Source organism: Solanum verrucosum, unplaced genomic scaffold, assembly GCF_900185275.1.
Source record: "Solanum verrucosum unplaced genomic scaffold, falcon-dt-bn FXZP01000280.1, whole genome shotgun sequence".
Taxonomy (NCBI): Eukaryota; Viridiplantae; Streptophyta; class Magnoliopsida; order Solanales; family Solanaceae; genus Solanum; species Solanum verrucosum.
The window spans coordinates 1,245,622-1,270,499 of NW_026019982.1; the positions used below are offsets into that span (position 1 = coordinate 1,245,622).

General features: G+C 28.7%; 2 protein-coding genes across 2 annotated transcripts in view; both read left to right on the forward strand.

The window, feature by feature from the left end:
- The window catches only part of LOC125817608 (E3 ubiquitin-protein ligase RMA1H1), a 98,980-nt gene that overhangs the window by 38,158 nt on the left and 35,944 nt on the right, over positions 1-24,878 (forward strand). The window lies entirely within an intron of this gene.
- Positions 23,250-23,823, forward strand: LOC125817609 (uncharacterized). Its single transcript, XM_049497159.1, has 2 exons — positions 23,250-23,378; positions 23,681-23,823. Exons 1-2 carry the CDS (start codon positions 23,262-23,264, stop codon positions 23,807-23,809), a joined length of 246 nt encoding a protein of 81 aa, XP_049353116.1. The 5' UTR covers positions 23,250-23,261; the 3' UTR covers positions 23,810-23,823.

Sequence of the window (24,878 nt, forward strand, 5' to 3'; positions counted from 1 at the left end):
ACGACTCCTTTTTTATTTCTTAATCGGAATGATATAAAGCCATTAAAGAAGAATTAAAAATTAATTAGAAGTCGCATAAATTCTAAATTTAGAAAAATATCTACCTTTGAAGATTAGATTTTGTAATTTATCATCTCAATAATATTGACATTTCAAATTTTCTTCTAAGTATATATAGATTTGGACTCTTAAATAGGACCAAACATGTTGCTGGTACAAGAGGTCAAAAAGCTAACTACACGTTACTTGAACGCTATAGTTATATATATAATTAATGGTGAAAAATTATTTAAATTAATAAATAGAATGACAATCATTAGAGTAAGGTGTAAAATAAAATCTTTAATGAATATTTTGGTATAAGAAATTAGGCGAATTATTTCAATATCAATTTTAAAATTAAATTTATATATCTTGAATTTTGTGTGAGGTATTACCTAACATCAGTATATTTTTATTTCAAAATATTACATTATCATTTATCTCATATAAAATATTAAATTAATATAAATATAGAAAATCTTGATTTTGAATCAAATAAAACCTAAAAAAAGTTAGAGAAGGGGTATAATAGCAAAATAAATAAATTAGGGTGACCTCTCCGCCCCCTTGTCTCTTTATCTTCTTTTGTAGCGTTGTAACGTAACTCATGAATTCAATTGTAAAACATATCAATATAAAGATAAAACAGAAATAGAAAATTAAAACATAAATCATCTAAGTAGTGAAGGAATTAAAAGATCCAACAACAAGTGCATGCTGAAATTAAATAATAAACCTTTAACATTAATTACTATTAAAAAGGAGCAAAATGACTCTTTTCTCCTCTTCAGTAAGACGACCCATAAGTCTGACTAGTGTCTTCACATCACGAAACCTCAATTGTTGCCTTGGAGGGAGTTTGCTAGATGAAGCTGAAGATGAAGGCTGCGATTGCACGTTTGTTGAGCTATCGATGCCAGATATTGCTTCAGAAAAACTCTTTTGAGAAATTGAATCGATTGTTGAATCTGTTATTATCCGCCTTGTCCCTCCATTTTGTTATTTTTTGTTCTTCATTCTAGGGAGAGACAGAATTTTTTTGGAAAAAATTTATGAGGTGAGGTTGGGGCTGGGCTTGGGTCATTTGGAGACAACTCAATTTTTATTAGGAAATGTTTTAAAGTATTATAAAATTTTGTTGATAATTTTACTTATTATTTTTGTCATTGTGCATTTATTTATTTTATCAATTAGGATAAATTAAGTTAATAAACCAAAAATAAAATTGACTAAATTTCAATCCTCATCGGAACATTGTATGTTTGACATAATACATAAAGACCTCCTTAATTTGTGAATTTTATTCAATTTTTTCTAAACTCTAAACTATTAATAGATATAATTATTTATTTAAATTTAATTATTTAATAGTCTTTATTTATACATGATTTTATCACAATTGAGTGAGATACACATCCTCGTCACTTTTTTTTTTGTTCATGTGATTTTTTGAATTTTATTTTACTTTTTAAAATTCAATCACATTATAGATAATTTGGGTCAAATTTATAATAAAATTTTCTTGAGATAATAATATTACAAGATTGAGAATGTTTTTTGTAGTTTGTCATATGATAATTAAATCTTTGATTCGATAGTCTAAACAAATGTTATATTAATTATAATATATGACATTTTTACATGATCATATCAATAAAAAATAACATAGAAAATCTTCAAATAAAGCATGACAAATATATGTATGACAATAAGGAGACGTGAGAGGTTGGATGTAGTAGATATGAGAAAAAATAGATGTAGACAGAAGAAGTATTTGAGAGAGGTAATTAGATAGGACATGACACAACTTTCGGTTACCCAGAACATGATCTTAGATATGAGAGCGTGTATTTAGATTAGAATCTATTTTATTATTGTTGGCAATGTTTTATATTGACGTGACACACACGTGCATCGCTCGTACTCTAAACTAGTTGAAAAATAAAAGAAGATTATCAAATAGATAATTTGAGGAGGAGGAGTTATTGATTAATTTTATTTGATTGCTTATTTTACTTCTTTTTAAGTCCGGAAATGTCAAAAACAATTAACCATAAAGTAAATAATGATTAATACACTTACCAAAACACCATTGATCACAAAATGTCAAAAATAAAATAAAAAATCATGAAACAAACAAATGTGTACTACTTCTTTTAAAAGAGGATATGAAAAATAAGGAGATACATTTTGTTTAACACTTCTAAATATGATCTTAAGAAGCAAATACATATATAATTTTTATTAGTACTAATAATCGATAACAATCTCAAAAAATTATAAATATACAAATATAACCAAACAATCATATGCTCTAGCCATACATACATATATATTTTCAGACTTATCATTAGAGTTTTCAATGTTGATAGTTTTAATCATTGGTGCTACTTATAAATCTTTTTTGGATCATTATAGTTGTGCTCTCTTGCTTATTTTTTTCTGTAGTAAAATAATATTTCTATTAATTTTGAAATTAATTTTATATATCTTAAATTTTGTGTGAGGTATTACCTAAAATTAGTATAATTTTATTTCTAAATCTTATAGTATTACTTATCTCATATAAAATATAAAATTAATACAAATATAATTTTGAATCAAATAAAATCTTTAAAAAGTTAGAGAAGGGGTATAGAAGCAAAATAAATAAATTAAGGCGACCTCTCTGCCTCCTTGTCTCTTTATGTTCTTTTGTATCGCCGTAACTCATGAATTCAATTGTAAATCATATCAATTTAAAGATCAAACATAAATGGAAAAGCAAAACATAAATCATCTAAGTGATGAAGGAATTGAAAATCAAGCAACAAGTGAATGCTGAAATTAAATAATAAACTTTTTACATTAATTATTATTAAAATGGAGAAAAATGACTTTTTTTTCCTCTTCAGTAAGAGGATCCATGAGTCTGGCTAATGTCTTCACATCACGAAACCTCAATTGTTGCCTTGAAGGGAGTCTGCTAGATGAAGCTGAAGATGGAGGCTGCGACTGCACGTTTATTGAGTTATCGATTCCAGATACCGTTTTAAAAAAATTATTTTAGAGAATTGAATCGATAGTAAAACTCTGATGTTGTCCGCCTTGTCCCTCCATTTTGTTATTTTTTGTTCTTCATTCTAGGGAGAGGAGGAATATATATAGGAAAATTTTTACGAGGTGGGGTTGGGGCTGGGGTGGGGTTATTTGGAGACAACTCAATTTTTATAAGGGAATGTCTTAAACTATTATAAATTTTTGTTGACAATTTACTTCATTTATTTTTGTCATTGTGCATTTATTTATTTTATCAATTAGGATAAATTAAATTAATAAATCATAAATGAAATTGACTAAATTTCAATCCTCATCAAAACATTGTATGTTTAACAAAATACACAATGACCTCTATAATTTATGATTTTTATTCAATTTTTTTCTAAACTCAAAACTATTAATAGATATAATTATTTATTTAAATTTGCTTATTTGGTAGTCTTTATTTATACATGATTTTATCGCAATTGAGTGAGATACACATCCGATAGTTTATAACCCTGTTGCAGTTTATCATATGATAATTAAATCTGAGTTTTGATTCGATAGTCTAAACAAATGTTATATTAATTATAATATATGACATTTTTTACATGATCATAAAAAATAACATAGAAAATCTTCAAATAAAGCATGACAAATATATGTATAACAATAAAGAGACGTGAGAGGTTGGATGTAGTAGATATGATAAAAAAAATAAATGCAGACATAAGAAGTACTTGAGAGAGGTAATTAGATAGGACATGATCTTAGATATGAGAGTATGTAGCTAAATTAGAATCTATTTTATTATTATTAGCAATGTTTTATATTGACGTGATACACACGTGCATCGCACGTAAACTAGTTAAAAAACGAAAGAATCTTATCAAATAGATGACTTGAAGAGGAGGAGTTATTGACAAATTTTATTTGATTGCTTATTTTACTTCTTTTTAAGTCCGTAAATGTCAAAAAAATAAATTAACCATAAAACAGTAAATAATGATTAATCACTGACAAAAACACCATTGAGTACAAAATATCAAGAAAATAAAAAAAAATCATGAAACAAACGTCAACTACTTCTTTTAAAAGAGAATATAAAAAATAACGAAATACATTTTGTTTAACAGCATTTCTAAATATGATCTTAAGAAGCAAATACATATATCATTTATATTAATTAGTAATTTAGCTGCGATTCTTTTTTATTTCTTAGTCGGAATGATATAAGGCCATGAAAGAAGAATTAAGCGTACAAAATTAATTGGAAGCCTTAGAAATTCTAAATTTGAAAAATATATGTCGTTGAAGTATTAGATTTTGTAATTTATCATCTCAATAATATCGACAATTCAAATTTTCTTCTAAGTATATATTTATTCGAACTCATAAATAGGACCAAAGATGTTGCAGAGGTTAAAAAGCTAATCACACGTTACTTGAACGCTATAATTATATATATATATATATAATTATAGGTGAAAATTTATTTAAATTAATAAATAGAATGACAATTCATTAGAGTAAGGTGTAAAAAGAAACCTTTAATGAGTATTTTGGTACGAGAAATTAGGCAGATTATTCCAGTATTAATTTGAAATTAAGTTTATATATCTTGAATTTTGTGTGAGATATTACCTAAAATTGTATCATTTTTATTTCAAAATCTTATAGTATTACTTATTTCATATAAAATATAAAATAAGTATAAATATAATTTTGAATCAAATAAAACCTAAAAAAAGTTAGAGAAGGAATATATGAGCAAAAAATTAGAGTTGTCAAGAAGGGCCGGCCCAGCCCACCGGCCCAAGCCTCATGGGTCAAGAAATTTGAAGGGCTAGGGCAGGCTAACCCTTTTTTAAAAAGGGTCTGAAAATGCTCAACCCAACCCATCCCTAGAAGGGTTGGGGGCTGGGGCGGGCTGACCCTTCTTTTTTTCGTTTCAAACTTAGAATTCTATTAAATCAAGGAAATGAGAGGATTTTAAAATCAAATATGACAAACTATGGTGTTGTTTCAATAACACACTACAACAAATATGATATATAGCTACGAATATGATATAAGAGTGACGAATGAGTTGAGAGGAAGGCAATGGCCCAGGATTTGTCTAAGTATCCTAGATACGTACAAATTCAAATGAATAGAGTGGACCTAGAACAAATTAACCTAATTTTGAGTACATGTATCTCAAGATACATGTATCTGGACATACCAAAATCTGGTAAGATTTGTAAATTATAACATAGCGTGCATTTAGGTAATTAGTTCATATACTAGTGATATTATTGTAAGTTACCCTTTAATAAATAGTTCTGGTTCATGGGCTTACCCCGCCCCTGCCCTGATCAAGCCTCAAGGGCGAAAGGCTTATAAGCCTTAGTTTTAAATGGGCTTGAAAAATACTATCCCAACCCTACCCAATAACAGGTAGGGTTAGGCCGGCCCCATAGGATAAACCCATTTTGACGGCTTTAAGCAAAATAAATAAATTAGGCGACCTCTCTGCCCCCTTGTCTCTTTATCTTGTTTTGTATCTCCGTAAATCATGAACTCAATTGTAAAACATATTAATATAAAGATCTAACAGAAACGGAAAAACAAAACATAAATCATCTAAGCGATGAAGGAATTAAAAGATCGAGCAACAAGTGCATGCTGAAATTAAATAATAAACCTTTTACATTAATTATTCTTATTATTATTATAAAGGAGCAAAATGACTCTTTTCTCTTCTTCAGTAACTCGACCCATGAGTCTGGCTAGTGTCTTCACATCACGAAACCTCAATTGTTGCCTTGGAGGAAGTCTGCTAGATGAAGCTGAAGATGGAGGTTGTGACTGCACGTTTGTTGTGTTATCCATGCCATATGCTACTTCAGAAGAACTCTTTTGGGGAATTGAATTGATAGTAGAACCTTGTTGTTGTCCGCCTTGTCCCTCCATTTTGTTTTTTTTTGTTCTTCATTCTTGGGAGAGGAAGAATATATATAGGAAAAAATTTATGTGGTAGGGTTGGGTTGGGTTGGGGTGGAGTGGGGGGAGACAACTCATTTTTTATTAGGGGGTGTTTTAAAGTATTATAAAATTTTGTTGACAATTTTACTTCATTTTTTTTGGTCATTGTACATTCATTTATTTCATCAATTAGGATAAACTAAGTTAATAACTCATAAATGAAATTGACTAAATTTCAATCCTCGTCAAACATTGAATGTTTAACAAAACACACAAAGACCTCTATAATTTGTGAATTTCATTCATTTTTTTTCTAAAATCTAAACTATTAATAGGTATAATTATTTATTTAAATTTGTTTATTTGGTAGTCTTTGTTTACATATGATTTTATCGCAATTGAGTGACATACACATCCGGTAGTTTTGTTGCAGTTTGTCATATGATAATAAATCTAAGATTTGATTCGTTAGTCTAAACAAGTGTTATATTAATTATAATAAATGACATTTTTTACATGATCATATCAATAAAAAATAACATAGAAAATCTTCAAATAAAGCATGACAAATATATGTATGGCAATAAAGAGATGCGAGAGGTTGGATGCAGTAGATATGAGAAAAAAAAATATTGTAGATAGAAGAAGTACTTGAGAGAGGTAATTAGATAGGACATGATCTTAGATACGAGAGTATGTAGTTAGATTAGAATCTATTTTATTATTATCAACAATATTTTATATTGACGTGACACACACGTGCATCGCACGTACACTAGTTAAAAAATAAAAGAAGATTATCAAATAGATAACTTGAGGAGGAGGAGTTATTGACTAATTTTATTTGATTGCTTATTTTACTTCTTTTTAAGTCCGTAAATGTCAAAAAAAAATTAACCATAAAACAGTAAATAATGATTAATCCACTTACAAAAACACCATTGAGTACAAAATATCAAGAAAACAGAAATAAACCATGAAACAAACAAATGTCAACTACTTCTTTTAAAAGAGAATATAAAAAATAACGAAATACATTTTGTTTAACAGAATTTCTAAACATGATCTTAAGAAGCAAATACATATATCATTTATATTAATTATTAATTTAGCTGCGATTCTTTTTATTTCTTAGTCGGAATGATATAAGGCCATGAAAGAAGAATTAAGCGTACAAAATTAATTAGAAGTAGAAATTCTAAATTTGAAAAATATCGGCCGTTGAAGTATTAGATTTTGTAATTTATCATCTCAATAATATCAACATTTCAAATTTTCTTCTAAGTATATATTGATTCGAACTCATAAATAAGACCAAAGATGTTGTTGGTATAAGAGGTTAAAAAGCTAACCACACGTTACTTGAACGCTATAATTATATATATAATTAATGGTGAAAATTTATTTAAATTAATAAATAGAATGACAATTCATTAGAGTAAGGTGTTAAAAAAATCTTTGATGAGTATTTTGGTACGAGAAACTAGGCAGATTATTCCAGTATAAATTTTGAAATTAAGTTTATATATCTTGAATTTTGTGTGAGATATTACCTAAAATTGTTTCATTTTTATTTCAAAATCTTACAGTATCACTTATCTCATATAAAATATAAAATTAATATAAAAATAATTTTGAATCAAATAAAACCTAAAAAAAAGTTAGAGAAGGAATATAGGAGCAAAAATTTAAAGTTGTCAAAAAGGGTCGGCCCAACCCACTTGGCCCAAGCCTCACGGGTCAAGGAATTTGAAGGGTTGGGGCAGGCCGGCCCTTCACTTGAAAGGGCCTGAAAATACTCAACCCAACCCATCCCTAGAAGGGTTGGGGGCTGGGGCAGGCTAACCCTTCTTTTTCCATTTCAAACTTAAAATTCTATTAAACCAAGGAAATGAAAAGATTTTCAAATCAAATATAGCAAATTATGGTGTTGTTTCAATAACACTAGCAAAAAGACTAGTGTGATTAGCATGTATCTAGGACACTAGATACGTGAGATACATGTTTCTGGTGTGATGCATCCCAGATACACAAGCGAGATATATGAGAGTGACGAACGAGATGAGAGGGAGGTAGGGTCCCGAAATTTGTCTAATTATCCTAGATACATTCGAATCCACATGGATAAAGTGAACCTAGAACAAATTAACCTAATTTTGAGTACACATGATACATGTATTTGGTAATACCAAAATCTGATAAGATTCGTAAATTATAACATAGCTTGCATTTAGGTAATTAGTTCATATACTAGTGATATTGTTGTAAGTTACCCTTTAATAAATAGTTATGGCTCATGGGCCTACCCCGCCCCTGCCTTGATCAAGCCTCAAGGGCGAAAGGCTTATAAGCCTTAGTTCTAAATTGGCTTAAAAATTCACATCTCAACCCTACCCAATAAAGGTAGGGTTAGGCCGGCCCCATAGGATAAACCCATTTTGACGGCTTTAAGCAAAATAAATAAATTAGGGCGACCTCTCCGCCCCCTTGTCTCTTTATCTTCTTTTGTATCGCCGTAAATCATGAACACAATTGTAAAACATATTAATATAAAGATCTAATAGAAATGGAAAAACAAAACATAAATCATCTAAGTGATGAAGGAATTAAAAGATCGAGCAACAAGTGCATGCTGAAATTAAATAATAACCTTTTTACATTAATTATTATTATTATTATTATTATTATTATTATTATTATTATAAAGGAGCAAAATGACTCTTTTCTCCTCTTCAGTAAGACGACCCATGAGTCTGGCTAGTGTCTTCACATCACGAAACCTCAATTGTTGCCTTGGAGGGAGTCTGCTAGATGGAGGTTGCGACTGTACGTTTGTTGAGTTATCCATGCCAGATGCTACTTCAGAAGAACTCTTTTGGGGAATTGAATCAATAGTAGAACTCTGTTGTTGTCCGCTTTGTCCCTCCATTTTGTTATTTTTTGTTCTTCATTCTAAGGAGAGGAAGAATATATATAGGAAAAAATTTATGAGGTAGGGTTGGGTGGGGTGGGGGGTGGGGACAACTCAATTTTTATTAGGGGTTGTTTAAAGTATTATAAAATTTTGTTGATCATTTTACTTCATCTTTTTTTTTGTCATTGTACATTTATTTTTTCATTATTTAGGATAAATTAAGTTTAAAAAATCATAAATTAAATTTGACTAAATTTCAATCCTCATCAAAATATTGTATGTTTGACAAAATACATAAAGACCTCTTTAATTTGTGAATTTTATTCAATTTTTTCTAAACTCTAAACTATTAATTGATATAATTATTTATTTAAATTTGCTTATTTAATAGTCTTTATTTATACATGATTTTATCGCAATTGAGTGGGATAGACGTACTCGTAACATATATATTTTTTGTTCATGTTTAAATTTTATTTCACTTTTTAAAAGTCAATAACTTTTTAAATTTTTTTGGGGTCAAGTTTATAATAAAATTTGCTTGAGCTTTCCTTTTCAGGGGCAAAAAAATAATTAGTTATTTGGCCAAAATAATGAAATTTTAATAAATTTTGTTTATAGGATTTCCCCCAAAATAAAAAGTATTATGGTGAAACAGATAGTCACTATATAAATACCCTATTAATGTTGGATAGACATAAGAAGTATTTGAGAGAGGTAATTAGATAGAACATGATGCAATTTCTGTTAATCAGTTAATGATCTTAGATATGAGAGTGTGTAGTTAGATTAGAATCTATATTATTACTAGTGAATTTGGCCGCGCTTCGCGCGGTGGAATTACTCATTTAACAAATTCATTATTAATTTGAAAATTGATTTACTACTATATAGTTTATGAACTATAATGCTAATTGTTTTGAAAATTCTTTATATGTTATAAACCATAAATAATTGTTTATATATACTTTATAAATTTTAAACATGTTAGCTTTCGTATAAAGTATTGCTTTCTACAATAAAAAATTAACATTCTATTTGGCAGAAAAAAGAAAGAAAACTATAGGTAAATAGATGAGTTAAAGATATCAAAATACTTATGAATGATAGTGCTTTATCGAGCAAGAACTCATATGTTAAACTGTTTTAAATTTTTAATTATGCACTTTTCAAGTTCATTAGTATTCTCTCTCAGATAGTATAGTTACATTATAATTTTAAAAAAAGGACCGACATACTCGTGTTTTCTTCACCTTTGGTTGTTTCTTTGTTCTTCACAGTTGTTTTATATTTCCCTTTTGTTTCAATACACTCTAAAGATAGAAATGTTCTTCAAACTCCACAAATAGAACAAACATGTAAAAGAATAACTTATGAAAATTATAGAAACATTTGAGAAGATGATATACTTGTAGTGCTCTCCACTTAAACGAATGTCTGAGATCCTAATAATTTTACCTGAAATCTTTCTGTTGCCTGCACAAAAATGACATATCCGATGATGATATTTGGTTGCCGATAATGATATGTAACTGCATATAATCACAAAACAATTATGATAAAAAAATAAAATAAAAAAGATAACACACATACTACAGAAGGAAAGCAAACATGATTGAGTTTGATGATGTTATATAGACTTGGGAAGAAGGATCAATTTTTATTTATAAATATTGCCTAAGACCTGTGAAGGCACAGTTTAACATATATTGGGGAATTGCAACAGAGACGTTTAATTGGGTTTTTCGGTTAGGTAACGATTGCTTCTAATTTTGCTTCTAATTCTGAGTTTTAAGTGCATGTTAAATCTGTTACAATAGTCATTTAAGGTGGAATTAATGATGGTATATATCTAATTGCTACGTTTATTTATATTTTATTTATGAGTCTTTTAAATTCATTTATTAGTAGCAGAAATGAAACAAAAACAATACAGGAAAAGGTAAAAAATGGTCGTTTCATCTTTTGTTAATAAATGAGATGACATTTGTTTTTTCAAACATATTACACAAATTAAAACTTAATAAAAAGCTCAAAAAATAAAATAAAAAAATAGAGAAATAAGAATCCTTGATTTTGAGAGGTGCCACATCAACAATCTTGTATCCAGCTTTATATATATATATATATGATTATTGGCAATGTTTTAAATTGACGTGTCACACACGTGCATTGCACGTACTCTAAACTAGTTGAAAAATAAAAGAAATTATCAAATAGATAAGAGAAAACACATACCCCCCTCCCCCCCGAACTTGGTCGGATAACTTACTTTAGCACTTAAACTACATTGACGTTTAAATACCTCCCTTAACATCTTTGAAGTGAATTAAAAACCACCCTGAGATTATTATACCACTCTCACTTGCCACATCATAACCATGTAAGTGCCACAACATAGCCATGTCAGCCCCACATCATTAACTAATTTTTTTATTAATTATTTTTCAAAAAAATTTCTTTTAACACTTCTTAAAATTAATTTACACTAGGTAATTAATTACAAATGCAATTTTTAAAATTTAAATTTAAAATGTGGATCCATTTTTATTCCCCCATATCCAACCCCCACCCACCCCCTTTTTAGTTTCCCCCATACCCATCCCCCACCCACCCCCTTCACTTCTTTCTTCTTCCTTCTTTCTTCTTCACCATTTCTAGCTCTTAACTGTTCATTTTTTTCCTCTTCATATTTTCCTAAGAGCTCCACCACGCCTCATGTTTCTCTTCCTTTCTTCGTCTTAGTCGGTGAACCAACAAGTTTTTCTAGCTCCGATGAAAATCGATAAAATTTATATGCGTGAAATTGACGTCAATAATTAGCTATTAGTGTTGGGTTTTGTGGATTACTAATTAAAGAGATGGTAAAATTGAAGTAGTTGATAGAGTTGAAGATAAAGATGAAAGAAAAAAGAATGCTTCAATGGAGAAGAAGCTTATTGGAGAAGACAATAAAATGAAGAGAAAAATATTAAAAGTTTTGTGGGCCAATAAGAAAATTCATATAGTTTAATAAAAGTAAATATAATTAGAAAATAATATTTAAAATATTAATTATATATTGACCTATAAAAAAATGACATGCGTATGATTTTGTAAAAAAAATCCCCGTTAAACTCCTTCACACGCTATTAGGTGAGTGAACTCACTCTCTTTGCCATGTCATCCCTTAGGGTTGCATTTAATTCACATCAAAGATGTTAAGGGGGCATTTAAATGTCTGTGTAGTTTAAGTGTTAAAGTAAGTTATCCGATCAACTTCAGATTTTTTTTTATGTATTTTCTCAATAGATAACTTGAGGAGGACGAGTTATTGATTAATTTTATTTGATTGCTTATTTTACTTCTTTTTAAGTCCGTAAATGTCAAAAAATTAACCGTAAAACAGTAAATAATGATTAATACACTTACCAAACACCATTGGGTACAAAATGTCAAAAAAATAAAAATAAATCATGAAACAAACATATGTCCGCTACTTCTTTTAAAAGAGAACACGTCTAAATATGATATTAAGGAGTTGTTTGGTTTGAATTCAAGTTATGATGGGATCAGTTATATTAAGATTATTTTTTATTGAATGTTTGGTTTGTTGTATTCAAAATAATAAATCTTAAGAACAACATATAAGTTTACTAAAATATCCTTCATGGATGTGAAAAATAATGTATAAAAAGTGTTTAAAGAGACATTTTTGTCATTTAGTCATTTTATCCCGGGATTACTATACCACCCATGGGAAGGGATAACTTATCCCGGTACTAATTATTAATCCCAGGATAAGTTATCCCAAACTTCCCAACCAAACACTAAATTAAGTGGCACAAAATAATTATCCCAAGACTATTTGTACCTATCCTTCACACCAAACGACCCCTAAGAAGCAAAGACATATATCATTTATATTAGTACTAATAATAGATAACAATTTTCAAAAATTATAAGTATACAAATATACAGAGGCAAAGCTAAAATTATGAGTTTGGAGGTTCTAAATTTTAGTGCAAAAAATTAATAATGAGATTTGAATCCACAACATTAGTGTGAAAGGCATTTCCATCGCTCCTTCCTTACCACTAAGTTGTCAATCAATTTTATTACGGGCATTACAAGTTGATATACATATATATTTATGTAAGTTTTTAATACAAATACAGAATCTATAAAAAAATCAATGAATTCGTCCGAATCCACAAACCCCACCTAGCTCCACCTTCTCCAAATATAACCAAGAAACAATACTATCATATGCTCTAGCCATACATACATATTTTCAGACTTATAATTCGTCTTTTCAATGTAGGTAGTTTTAATCATTGGTGCTACTTATAAATCTTTTTGGATTATTATAATTGTGCTCTCTTGCTTATTTTTTTCTGTAGTAAAATAATATTTCTATTAAATCATTAATTTAGCTTCGATTCCTTTTTTTATTGCTTAGTCGGAATGATATAAGGCCATGAAAGAAGAATTAAGCATACAAAATTAATTAGAAGTCGCAGAAATTATAAAATTAGAAAAATATCTACCTTTGAAGTATTAGATTTTGTAACTTATTATCTCAATAATTCGACATTTCAAATTTTCTTCTAAGTATATATTGATTTGAACTCATAAATAGGACCAAAGATGTTACTGGTACAAGAGGTTAAAAAGATAATCACACGTTACTTGAACACTATAATTATATATATTATTAATGGTGAAAATTTATTTAAATTAATAAATAGAATGACAATTTATTAGAGTAAGGTGTAAAAAAAATCCTTAATGAGTATTTTGGTACAAGAAATTAGGTGGATTATTCCAGTATTTATTTTGATATTAAATTTATATATCTTGAATTTTGTGTGAGATATTACCTAAAATTTGTGTAATTTTTTATTTCAAAATCTTATAGTATCACTTATCTTATATAAAATATAAAATTAATATAAATTTATTTTTGAATCAAATAAAACCTAAAAAAAGTTAGAGAATGAGTATAGGAGCAAAAATTTAGAGTTGTCAAAAAGAGTGATGAACGAGATGAGAAGAAGGCAAGGGTCCGAGATTTGTCTAAGTATCCAAGATACGTGCAAAACCACATGGATAGAGTGCATCTAGAACAAATTAACCTAATTTTGAGTACATTTATCTGGACATACCACAATCTAGTAAGTTTCGTAAATCACAACATAGCGTGCATTTATGGAATTAATTCATATACTAGTGAGATTGTTGTAAGTTACCCTTAAATAAATAGTTCTGGCTCATGGGCCTACCTCGGCCCTGTCCTGATCAAGCCTCAAAGGCCAAAGACTTATATGGGTCGGGCTTATAAGCCTTAGTTTTAAGAGCTAGTTTTAAATAGGCTTGAAAAATCATATCCCAACCCTACCCCAATAACAGGTAGCGTTGGGCCGGCCCAATGGGATAAACTCATTTTGACGGCTCTAAACAAAATAAATAAATTAGGGCGACCCCCTTGTCTCAGATCTTCTTTTGTATCGCCGTAACTCATGAACTCAATTGTAAAACATATTAATATAAAGATCAAACGAAAATGGAAAACAAAACATAAATCATCTAAGTGATGAAGGAATTAAAAGATCAAGCAACAAGTGCATGCTGAAATTAAATAATAAACCTTTTATATTAATTATTATTATTATAAAGGAGCAAAATAACTCTTTTCTCCTCTTCAGTAAGACGACCCATGAGTTTGGCTAGTGTTTTCACATCACGACACCTCAATTGTTGCCTTGGCGGGAGTCTGCTAGTTAAAGCTGAAGATGGAGGCTTCGACTGCACATCTGTTGAGTTATCGATGCCAGATACTGCTTCAGAAAAGCTCCTTTGAGAAGTTGAATCGATAGTAGAACTCTGTTGTTGTGCTCCTTGTCCCTCCATATTGTTATTTTTTTGTTCTTCATTCTAAGGAGAGGAAGAGTATATATATAGGAAAAAAATTATGAGGTAGGGTTGGGGTGGGGTCATTTAGAGACAACTCAATTTTTATTAGGAGGTGTTTTAAAGTATTATTAAATTTTGTTGACAATTTTACTTATTTTTTTTGTCATTGTCCATTTATTTATTTTATCAATTAGGATAAATTAAGTTAATAAATCATAAATGAAATTGACTAAATTTCAATCCTCATTAGAACATTGTATGTTTGACAAAATACATAAAAGACCTCTTTAATTTGTTAATTTTATTCAATTTTTTCTAAACACTAAAATATTAATAAATATAATTATTTATTTAAATTTGCTTATTTGATAGTCTTTATTTATACATAATTTTATTGCAATTGAGTGAGATACACATACTCGTCACATATATATTTTTTGTTCATGTGATATTTTTAAAATTTTATTTCACTTTTTAAAATTCAATAACTTTTTAGATTTTTTGGGGGTCTAAGTTTATAATAAATTTTGCTTAAGCTTCCATTTCAGGCAAAAAATAAAAAGCAACTTTCACATATAGCAAACATAAAATTCATATTTGTATGTTATAATTATAGTTTGTAAAAAAAATAAAAATAAAAAATAAAAAAATAAAAAAATTATAGTTTGTACAATTGCGCTCCATAGCAAACATACTTCATGTTTGCTATGGAACATCAGATTGTATAAATCGCTGGCAAGAGATTCAGATTTGTATAATTTCGCTGGCAGGCCATTTGTATAAATCGTTGACAGCCTCTCGTTTGTATAAATCGCTGGCAGCCTCTCAATTTAATTTTATGTGTTTGTATATCTGCATAAAATTTGAATTTGTATACATTTGAATCGAAATAAAACATTTGTATATCAAATCTCTCTCTCTCGCTTTATGCAACACAAATTATACATTGTAATTTGTATAATTTGTGTTTGTATAAAGCGAGAAAGATAGAAAGGCAAAAGAGAACTGGTAGGGGAAGATTTGTATTTGTATAATTATAAGTGTATAGGACGAAAATATATGTATTCATATTTGTATATACAGTTTTCTCTCGCTTTATACAAACACAAATGCATTTTATACATTTGTGTTTGTATAAAAGCGAGAGAGGCGAGGGAGAGACTGGTGAGAGTGGCGAGCGAGAAACCTAGGGAGAGAGGCGAATGACAATTGTTTGCTGCGGGTTACAATTAAATCAAACTGTGGTTATAACATTTAATTTGAATTAATAGTTTGTTATTTTATATAATTTTCCCAAAAATAAATTAGTTATTTGGCCAAAATAATGAGATTTTAATAAATTTTATTTTATAGGATTTCCCCCCAAAATAACAAGTACCATGTTGAAACAGATAGTCACTACATAAATATCATATTATTGGTAGTGTTTTTGCTGAAAAATGGAGATTTCCGCAATAATTTTTCGACGTTTCATTTTTTTTCTCACGATCTCACATTCTTCTCCTATATTGAGTTGTATATATTGGAAGAATTTAGATTTGAATCATTCATGTGGATTAATTTAAATTCATATAAATAGTAAATAAATATATATTTGTAATTTAATTTGTATGAAAAATAAAAAAAAAACATGACGATTTGAATTCTTGTTGAATCATTGTCTTTTATTTGTTGAATAAGGAGAGAACTCATGCGCTTGAAATGTAACAAAAAACAATAGACTGAAATTCTCCCTCTTCCCTTCTTTTATTCGTTCTATAAAGTTCTAATGAAGATGTTCGAATCGAAAATGAATACTACAAACAACTCTGAACTAGTTGAAAGAAGAAAACAATCCCAAACCAATGATATTTTTGAGCATTTTGGTAATGACATGTGTGTATTTGGCTCTAATCTATAATATAATTAGGGATGAATTTAGCTAATAGATGAAAGTAAAGAGGTATATTTGTCCTTTTTTCTTAGTTTATATTGAGTTTGTTTACGATTTATTTTTCCCAAACCTAACTTATTAAATTTTACTGATATATTTATGGTTGTATTTGATTGACGAGATTATAATTGCATTGCTAGTAGGTTTCAATCGTCACTTCTCTCAAATAAGTTGCTTAAGTAATTATGATTTGTTTGACTTCGACTTAACAAAGCCTTCACCAAAAATCTGTTGTTTTGATTAAATTTGAATCGCGCATTACAGGACCCATTTAGGAATAACAATCCTAACAAACTTTTCTCCATACTCTTTTGGATTTTCAGAATCAGTGGGCAATGGTCTTATTGAATTTCTTTTGCTTTCCCCTAGTAAAGTTCCACAACTAGCATTGTGTAGATTTAAAAGAAGGCAAATAGCAAGTATGGTTATTGTATGGGTTATCGTTTCTTTCACTTCGTTTATCTTATTATCTTGTTTGAAGTTACTATTTGTTATTACAACTTCTTTTTCTTCTCATTGAGACTAGGGTCTATTGGAACAACTTCTCTACCCTCACAAGGTAGACATTATAAGATCTGCGTACACTCTATCCTTTCCAAACTCTACCTTGTGGGGTTATACCTAGTATGTTATTGTCGAAAGTTTTCATATATGTTCAATACTCTGCTAATAGACCTCTCTCAGAGGAAGGAGAAATGGGGAGGGGATTACAAAGTGGAGAATCGAACCCTCACCAACCAAGAGAAAGTTCAGATGGCCAACCAACCGATCGAGCTACTAAATTCTCTTTTAAAGTGATGGTAGAGTAGTTGAGAATAGGAACTGGATAGACTGACATAATCTTCTTATCTTTAGAGAAATATTCATCCAATTGGTCTACAAGTTGCAATCTTTTTTGTATTGCCTTTTGACCATAAATTTTAATGAATGGTGGTTAATAAATTATAAATGTGACCAATACGATCGTAATGACGTTTCATTTTACTATATTAATTAGTCAAATTTGAGTAAACATGTTTCATGTTAATTTGTGGTTGGACCAAAGATTACATATATTTCTAATTAGAAGTGTTTAGCTATTGGGAGTACTGAAGATCCACTTTATTGCTGTGTGATGTAATCTTCCTTTTTCTCTTTTATTTTAGGCCATGCAAAGTGGATATACTTAAAAAAACAATAACTTTCTGAAATAGCTCTACTTTGAGTCCTAATTATTGATTATAGTAATAGTTTAACTAATTATCAAACATAACTATGCATTTAAAAGGTGTAACTTTAGTGGTTAATGAAGTTGTGAATTGAAAATCATGAGATTTTTTATTCAAATCACAATACAAAATAAAAATACAAGGTCATTTCTTCTCAAATCTCATATGTCTCAGTCTTGATGGATATAGTGATTACCCTGATGCCGGTTGTTGATAGAGGTGGTAAGGATATCCCATGAATTTAGTTTAGGTGTGTAAAAGTTGGTGCGAACACTACAATTATAAAAAATAAAATAAAATTGCAACTTCCATGACTTGGCAAATTACTAGTCACATAATTTAACTCTTTAATAATTGATGCAAAAAGAGTGGGTGACAAGAAAGTGGACGTCCACATGTCATGATCCTACTTGAATTAAACTTAGCTGTATAAATTATAATCCTCACATATTGAACATATTTCCAGCCAAAATGGGTCCATATGTGTCTTAGTTTGACAATAAATATGATTTTAGCTCATTTATCCGTTAAGAAATTCTATTTTATTTTTGTATTTTAACAAAATTGCTTTTCAGATTATTAATTTACTTATTATAAATAATTATCTATAATTATTTTTTAATTAGGTGATATGATAGTACAGAATTTTGATATATTAATATATGACAGTTACACTCTAATGATACCCCTTTATCATTTAAGGATTGTTTTAAATCACAAGTTTCAAGAATACTTGTTTTTTTTAAAAAAATTATATCAACTCAAACGCTGCCATTTAAAATGGGATGGAAGAAATATTTGTTAACCGACTACAAACAAAACTCCATTTGGTTAGGAATTGGACGAACGCGTCCTTTTCTCCTTCCTTGAGTGTTTTTGTTTCATTAACTTTGTAATATATATATATATATTTTATTTTGTGATTCCAAATTCGTTGGAGTAGAATAACTTTTGAATTTTCGAAAAAAATAAATAGATACAATTGAATTCGTGTTAAGTATTTAGAAGTCTTTTAAATTTTGTGAATTCTATAAATTGAAAAGAGAAGGAGAAACGTGGAAGGGTACTACAAGGTCAATGTTAAAAAATCAAATCACCCAAGAAATAACAAAAACATATTCAAGAAAGATTTTATTTATTTTAAAATTTAAATTCTGATTTTGACTCGATTTATCCATTCAGCCGCAGAATACTGCTGACGGATAGTAATCTGTCGGGGAAAACATGAATAGATGGAAAATGGAGTTCGATGTTTTGTGAATTCTGAGATATCAACTTTTATCGTGGTGGAATAATAAGTACTCATTTACTCTGAGTCAGTAATTCGATTCAAGTCTTTTCTTATATAGAAATATTTTTATTATGAAACCTTTCATTCTAATGTGAAATTTCCTCGATGCAAGTAACTAACATAAAAAAAAAAAAAACTTCCCATGAAGTAATGTATGGTTGTTGTGGACTGTTGTCAATGCATACACGTGTCCTCATTTGCTTTGTTTATAACTTCAAAATATCTACCTATCAAACTTCGACGTTCAACTTCAACCGAAGCTTTGTCTCCCAAAATAATCCAACCTGGCACTGCAGATGTGTCTCAAAACAATCGTTAGAGTCACGTTCACGATTTAAATTTTATAAATTTAATTTTAAAATTTAGTATTATATAAATTTAATTATTCCTTTCAAATACTAACATTTGAATTAGATGAATTTGAATCAATATTTTAAAATATATGTTTATATTATATTGGTATAAAAAGAATTATTATTAATACTACTTATCCTATAATATTTTGATATTTAAATTTTAATTACGTAATACTCCCTCCATTTCATATTAATTGAATTTTTGAGGTGTTTCACACCCTTTAAGAAAAGCAGCTTAAGACATAAATTAAACATAGTTTTCCATCTTATTAAGTATTGTCAAATTTATTGAAGTCATCAAATTGAAAATTCAAATGAAGGGTAAAATTGAAAGAACACTCTAAAACTAGTCTTGAAAACTGAACAATTAAGGTAATTTGAAAAATGAAAAATGCCTCAAAAATTATGGAATGGAGGGAGTATTAAATTAAATTCAAAACTCGATAATATATCACACAAATTGAGTCTGAGCTATTAATACCATTAAGGCCCTGTTTGGAAGGACACCCTGGTAATTGGATTTGGTGTAATTGAGTGTAATTACACTGTCTGTCCTGTTTGGTTGGATAGGTACTTGGTCAGCAGGTAATTGGCAGGGGGTAATTACACTCTACAATTCACAGACAGAGGCTGTGAATTGTTGGTAATTACATGGTGTAATTACCAGCTGATTACTTTTTAATTTTTTTTTAAAAATTTTTTTTACTTCTATTATTTTAAGTTCTATTTTTATTTTTATTATTCTAAAATTTTCTAAAAGTTTATTTTATATTTTATATTATTATATTTCATTTTCTTCTCGTTCTCAACCGTACTTCACGTGATTCTATGTAATTTTTTCGTATTATCTATTTCTTTATGCCATGCTTATTTTTTCATTAGCATAATTTTATTAGTATTCTAATTTTTAAATTAAAATAGAATTTATTGTTAAGTAAGGTTATAGACTTACGTTTTCTTTTTCTTTTTTTAAAATAAAAATAAATCATATTTATGTATGCTATGTTGAAATTGCTATAAGAGTGTTATGTTAAATTTTTTGTTTTGAATTTATAACTTATGTTATATTTTCAGTTTCATTTATTTTAGTAATATTGAATTCACATTGCAAGTCATTTTTTAATTAGACTTGATAGATTATCTTTTTATCGAACATTTAATAATTTATGACATTTTATTTATATATTAATCTTTTTATCAAACATACATTTCACAATGCTCATAGAAACTTCATACTTTTAGTTTTTATGATCAATTCAATTGAAATATATTAATTTGAAAAAATATAAATCAATAATTTTTTCATAATAATAGTTAAGAACATGTTTATTAATTAAAATATTTTCAAAAAAGAATATATATCTTAAGTATTTAATTTAATATCATTTATAAAGTTTCTTATTTGTCTAGTATAAATTTTAAATAATTAATTTTTATTTTTAAAATTTAATATAATTTTATGATTGCAATTGTGCATCCAAACACAACATGTGTAATTACACTGTGGCATCCAAACATGACATGTGTAATTACAGTGTAATTACAATGTGACAATCAAATTGGTCAGTGTAATTACTAGACTGTGTAATTACTAGGCTGGTAATTACTACCCTAATAATTATACCAATTCCAATTACCAGGTGAATTTCCAGGAAAAGGATCCAGTCCAGTAATAAAGCCTTCGGTAATCCTCAATGGCGCACTGGATTAATGCCACCTGCTGCTTATATATTTAATGGTCCGGATGAATTTGTGTTATACTATTTGGACATCTCTTCTATTTGTCTTCTCAAGCAAATAGAAGGGATGTCCAAATAGTATAACACAAATTCATCCGGACCATTAAGGGTGTATTTGGTACGAAGGAAAATGTTTTTCTGGAAAACAAGTTGATTCTTTACTTATTTTCTCATGTTTGGTTGGTGAGTAGGAAATATTTTCTAGAAAAGATTTTGTATTTGATTTATGAATGAAAAATGTTTTTGAGAAATATCTTTTATTTTTAATAGAGTAGAAATTAATTGTAATTTGAAGTTGGAAGAGAGTTTTGAAAAATGTTTTTCTTAAGTTTTGAAGGGAAGTTATTTTTCTTAAATTTGAGAAAAATGAATTGATTTGAAAAACATTTAACCAAACCAAATACGAGAAAATTGGAAAACATTTTTTCTTTTCCTTCATACCAAACACACCCTAAATGTATAAGCAGCCAGGTGGCTGGTGGCTTTAATCCAGTGCACCTTTGGGGATTACCGGATAATTTATTACATGACAAATTTCTCCGGTAAGTGCCAATCGTTGGAATGCGTGCACTTGATTGATAAAAGGGTGTTCGTAATCTAAATTATTATTCCCTTTGACCCATAAAATTTAAAAGAACTAAAAAGACCCTTTTGTCATTTAATCAATAATTTATTTTTTAATTATATTTATAAAAAAATGTTTATATTTGCTTGTCTAATTTAAAAAAAAATATAATTTTTAATTTACTTTTATTATTAATTGTAATAATTTTTACTATATTAAATTTATTATATTCAAAAAATGACAGTAAAATTGTCATTCTATTTATTGCTTTTTAAAAGTATGTGCCAATTTAATATTGTAAATTGTAAGTAATAATAAGTGGAGGGCGTAGAAAATAAAATAATATACTCGTGCAAATATCATTCGTGTCATCGTGTGCATTATGTATGACTGTATGAGGTTACAATGGAATTAAAAATAAATATATATCGGACCTTTCTTACAAGTTACAACAATGGTGTAAGGCAAGCTCGTACGTATCTCAGTTATTTTATGAGGTACTTCTTTTATTTTATATTATTTGTTCACATTATTAAAATTATATGTTTTAAATAATTTGTCAGTTTATGAAAAAACAAGATGTAATTAATTAATTTTTTCTAATCTAGTCTAATACTTAATTTTTTTGGAAGTATAAATATTACGTAACACATTTTCTAAGAAAAATAATTTCATATTATACTTGAAATTCAAAGTCTTTGATTAAAGTTAATGAGAGAAATATTGAAAACATTTTTTAACACACAAATTATTAGTTTTATCGTCGAATTGTTGTTTGCCTTAAAAACACATTTCTACTTGACTAACTAAACTTAGATACATACACCTCCGATCTGCCACCTCACATAACAGGTAATCTTAAACTCTTGTAGGAGCATAATACTCTTAATAAAAAGTCGAGAGAAGTGTTGAAAACACCACTAAACTTGGTGAGAATTCAAGAGTGTATCTAAGTTCAATTAGTTGTTGCAAAGTTGGGAGAAGTATTGAAAACACACCTAAATTAGTGTTTTTAAGATTGTCAATAATTTGAAAATGAAACTAATCATAGAGTCTAGGAGTGATTAAATGATTCAATTTTCACGTACTACATTATTCATGGGGCCTACCCTAGTAAATATATTTTATTTAGTTTTGAAAAAATAAATAGAGAATAGTTGTATTTGTATTGCGGCGTACTTTTTGTGAGCCCATATGCTATATGATCCCAATTACTCCTATATAAATATAACCTCCCAACTTCCTCCCACTTTCTCTAAACTACCATCAAATTCAATTCATTCAATTCAATTTAATTCCCCCAAATCCCTTATTTCCATCCAAAAACAACATGAAGAAATCAGTTCTCTTAGCAGCCTCTGTTTCTGCTGCCGCCACCGCCACCGCCACTGCCACCATCTCTTCTGTTTCTAAAGTTCGAATTTCTCTTCGCAAGGTAAAAAATCAAGTGTTTTTTGAATGGATTTTCCTCTGTTCTATGTAGCTTTAATTAATGTCGTTTGTGTGTAGAGAAAGTTATCTCCGTTTTTGTTTTTTTCGTTAAAATCAAATCAAATTTTGTTAAGTAATTGGAGGTGAGAACTTAGTTATCCGGTGCTGTGAGTTAGTAGATCTCTGTGGAAATAGTGTCAATATTCGTGCAACTTAGATCCTGTTTGAAATTCAAATTTACGACCGCTACAAAACTGCTTAAAAGTTATTTTGAATTCAAATGGATTTAGATGTTGAATTTCTTTCTTTTTGTTTCAGGACGGTAATATGGAGAAAAATGATGAAAATTGTTCAAAGCCGGTGAAAGCATCAACCTCTTCAGATAAATTTGCGCCCAGATTTGATGGATTGAGGTTTATAGAGACGTTGGTCACTGCTCACAGATAAGTTTACAGAAGAGGGAAAAAGTAAGTTTTGGATGGAAATATATTAGAGAAAAAAATTAATTATGATTATGTAATTGAGAATCCTATTATAAATTTTATTTTCTAGAACAATACGATTGTTTCAAGGATCAAATTCCATACAAATTGTAACTTTTTTCCCCCTTTTAAGATGGGAAAAACAATGTTTATCAGATTTGACCGAAGAACTTATGATGTTGCGGTTCAAATTTGTTTAGCTTTGACAACTTTATTTTATCTTCTTTTTGTAATGGCATGATGTATTATTAATACACAACTTATTTTACTATATTCTCTAAAATTTTCTATCATTTGAAAAAGTTACAAAAATTCCTAATTTATGTGATGTATCGGGACGTTACTTTGCGTGATATATCAGTTGGTGTGATGTATCAAAACGTTGAACGAAGTATCTAAAACTGAAGCAATGTATTCGAAACTGAGTGATGTATCGGGACGTATGTGATGTTGAGTCAGGACGTTGAGAGATGTCCATATTTAAGGGCCTTTGTAATTTGAAAAAAGAGTAGGTATAAGACATAGCAAGTGGCAAATCGAGGATGTATGCATCTAAGTTTAGTTAGTCAAGTAGAGAGATATTTTTTAATACATAAACATAACCCTTTAACTTGGTTCAGTTGGAAACTATGACCTCCAACTTTGGGTTTGCACAAGTAAGCACTTGAACTTGTATAAAATTGAACAAATAGACACGCGTGTTCTACATGTCATAATACACGTAGTACGCCACATAAGACACAAAATTGTCATATAGGACAAATGTGTTTATTTGTTCAATTTAGTACAAGTTTAAGTGCATACTTGTGCACAACCAAAGTTAAAGGTCATAGTTGACAACTGAAACCAAGTTTTAAAGATTATGTTTATGTATTATGCCTTTTTAAATTATGAATTCTGAATCACATATTTGAACATATTAAATGAATTTCTTAATACTAATAAAATATAGCTTTGGTAATTTCTTTAGTCCGAAAACCAAAATTTTCACATCCGATCCGAACGTCCTCCCTTAGCTACAATGCTTTTAATAA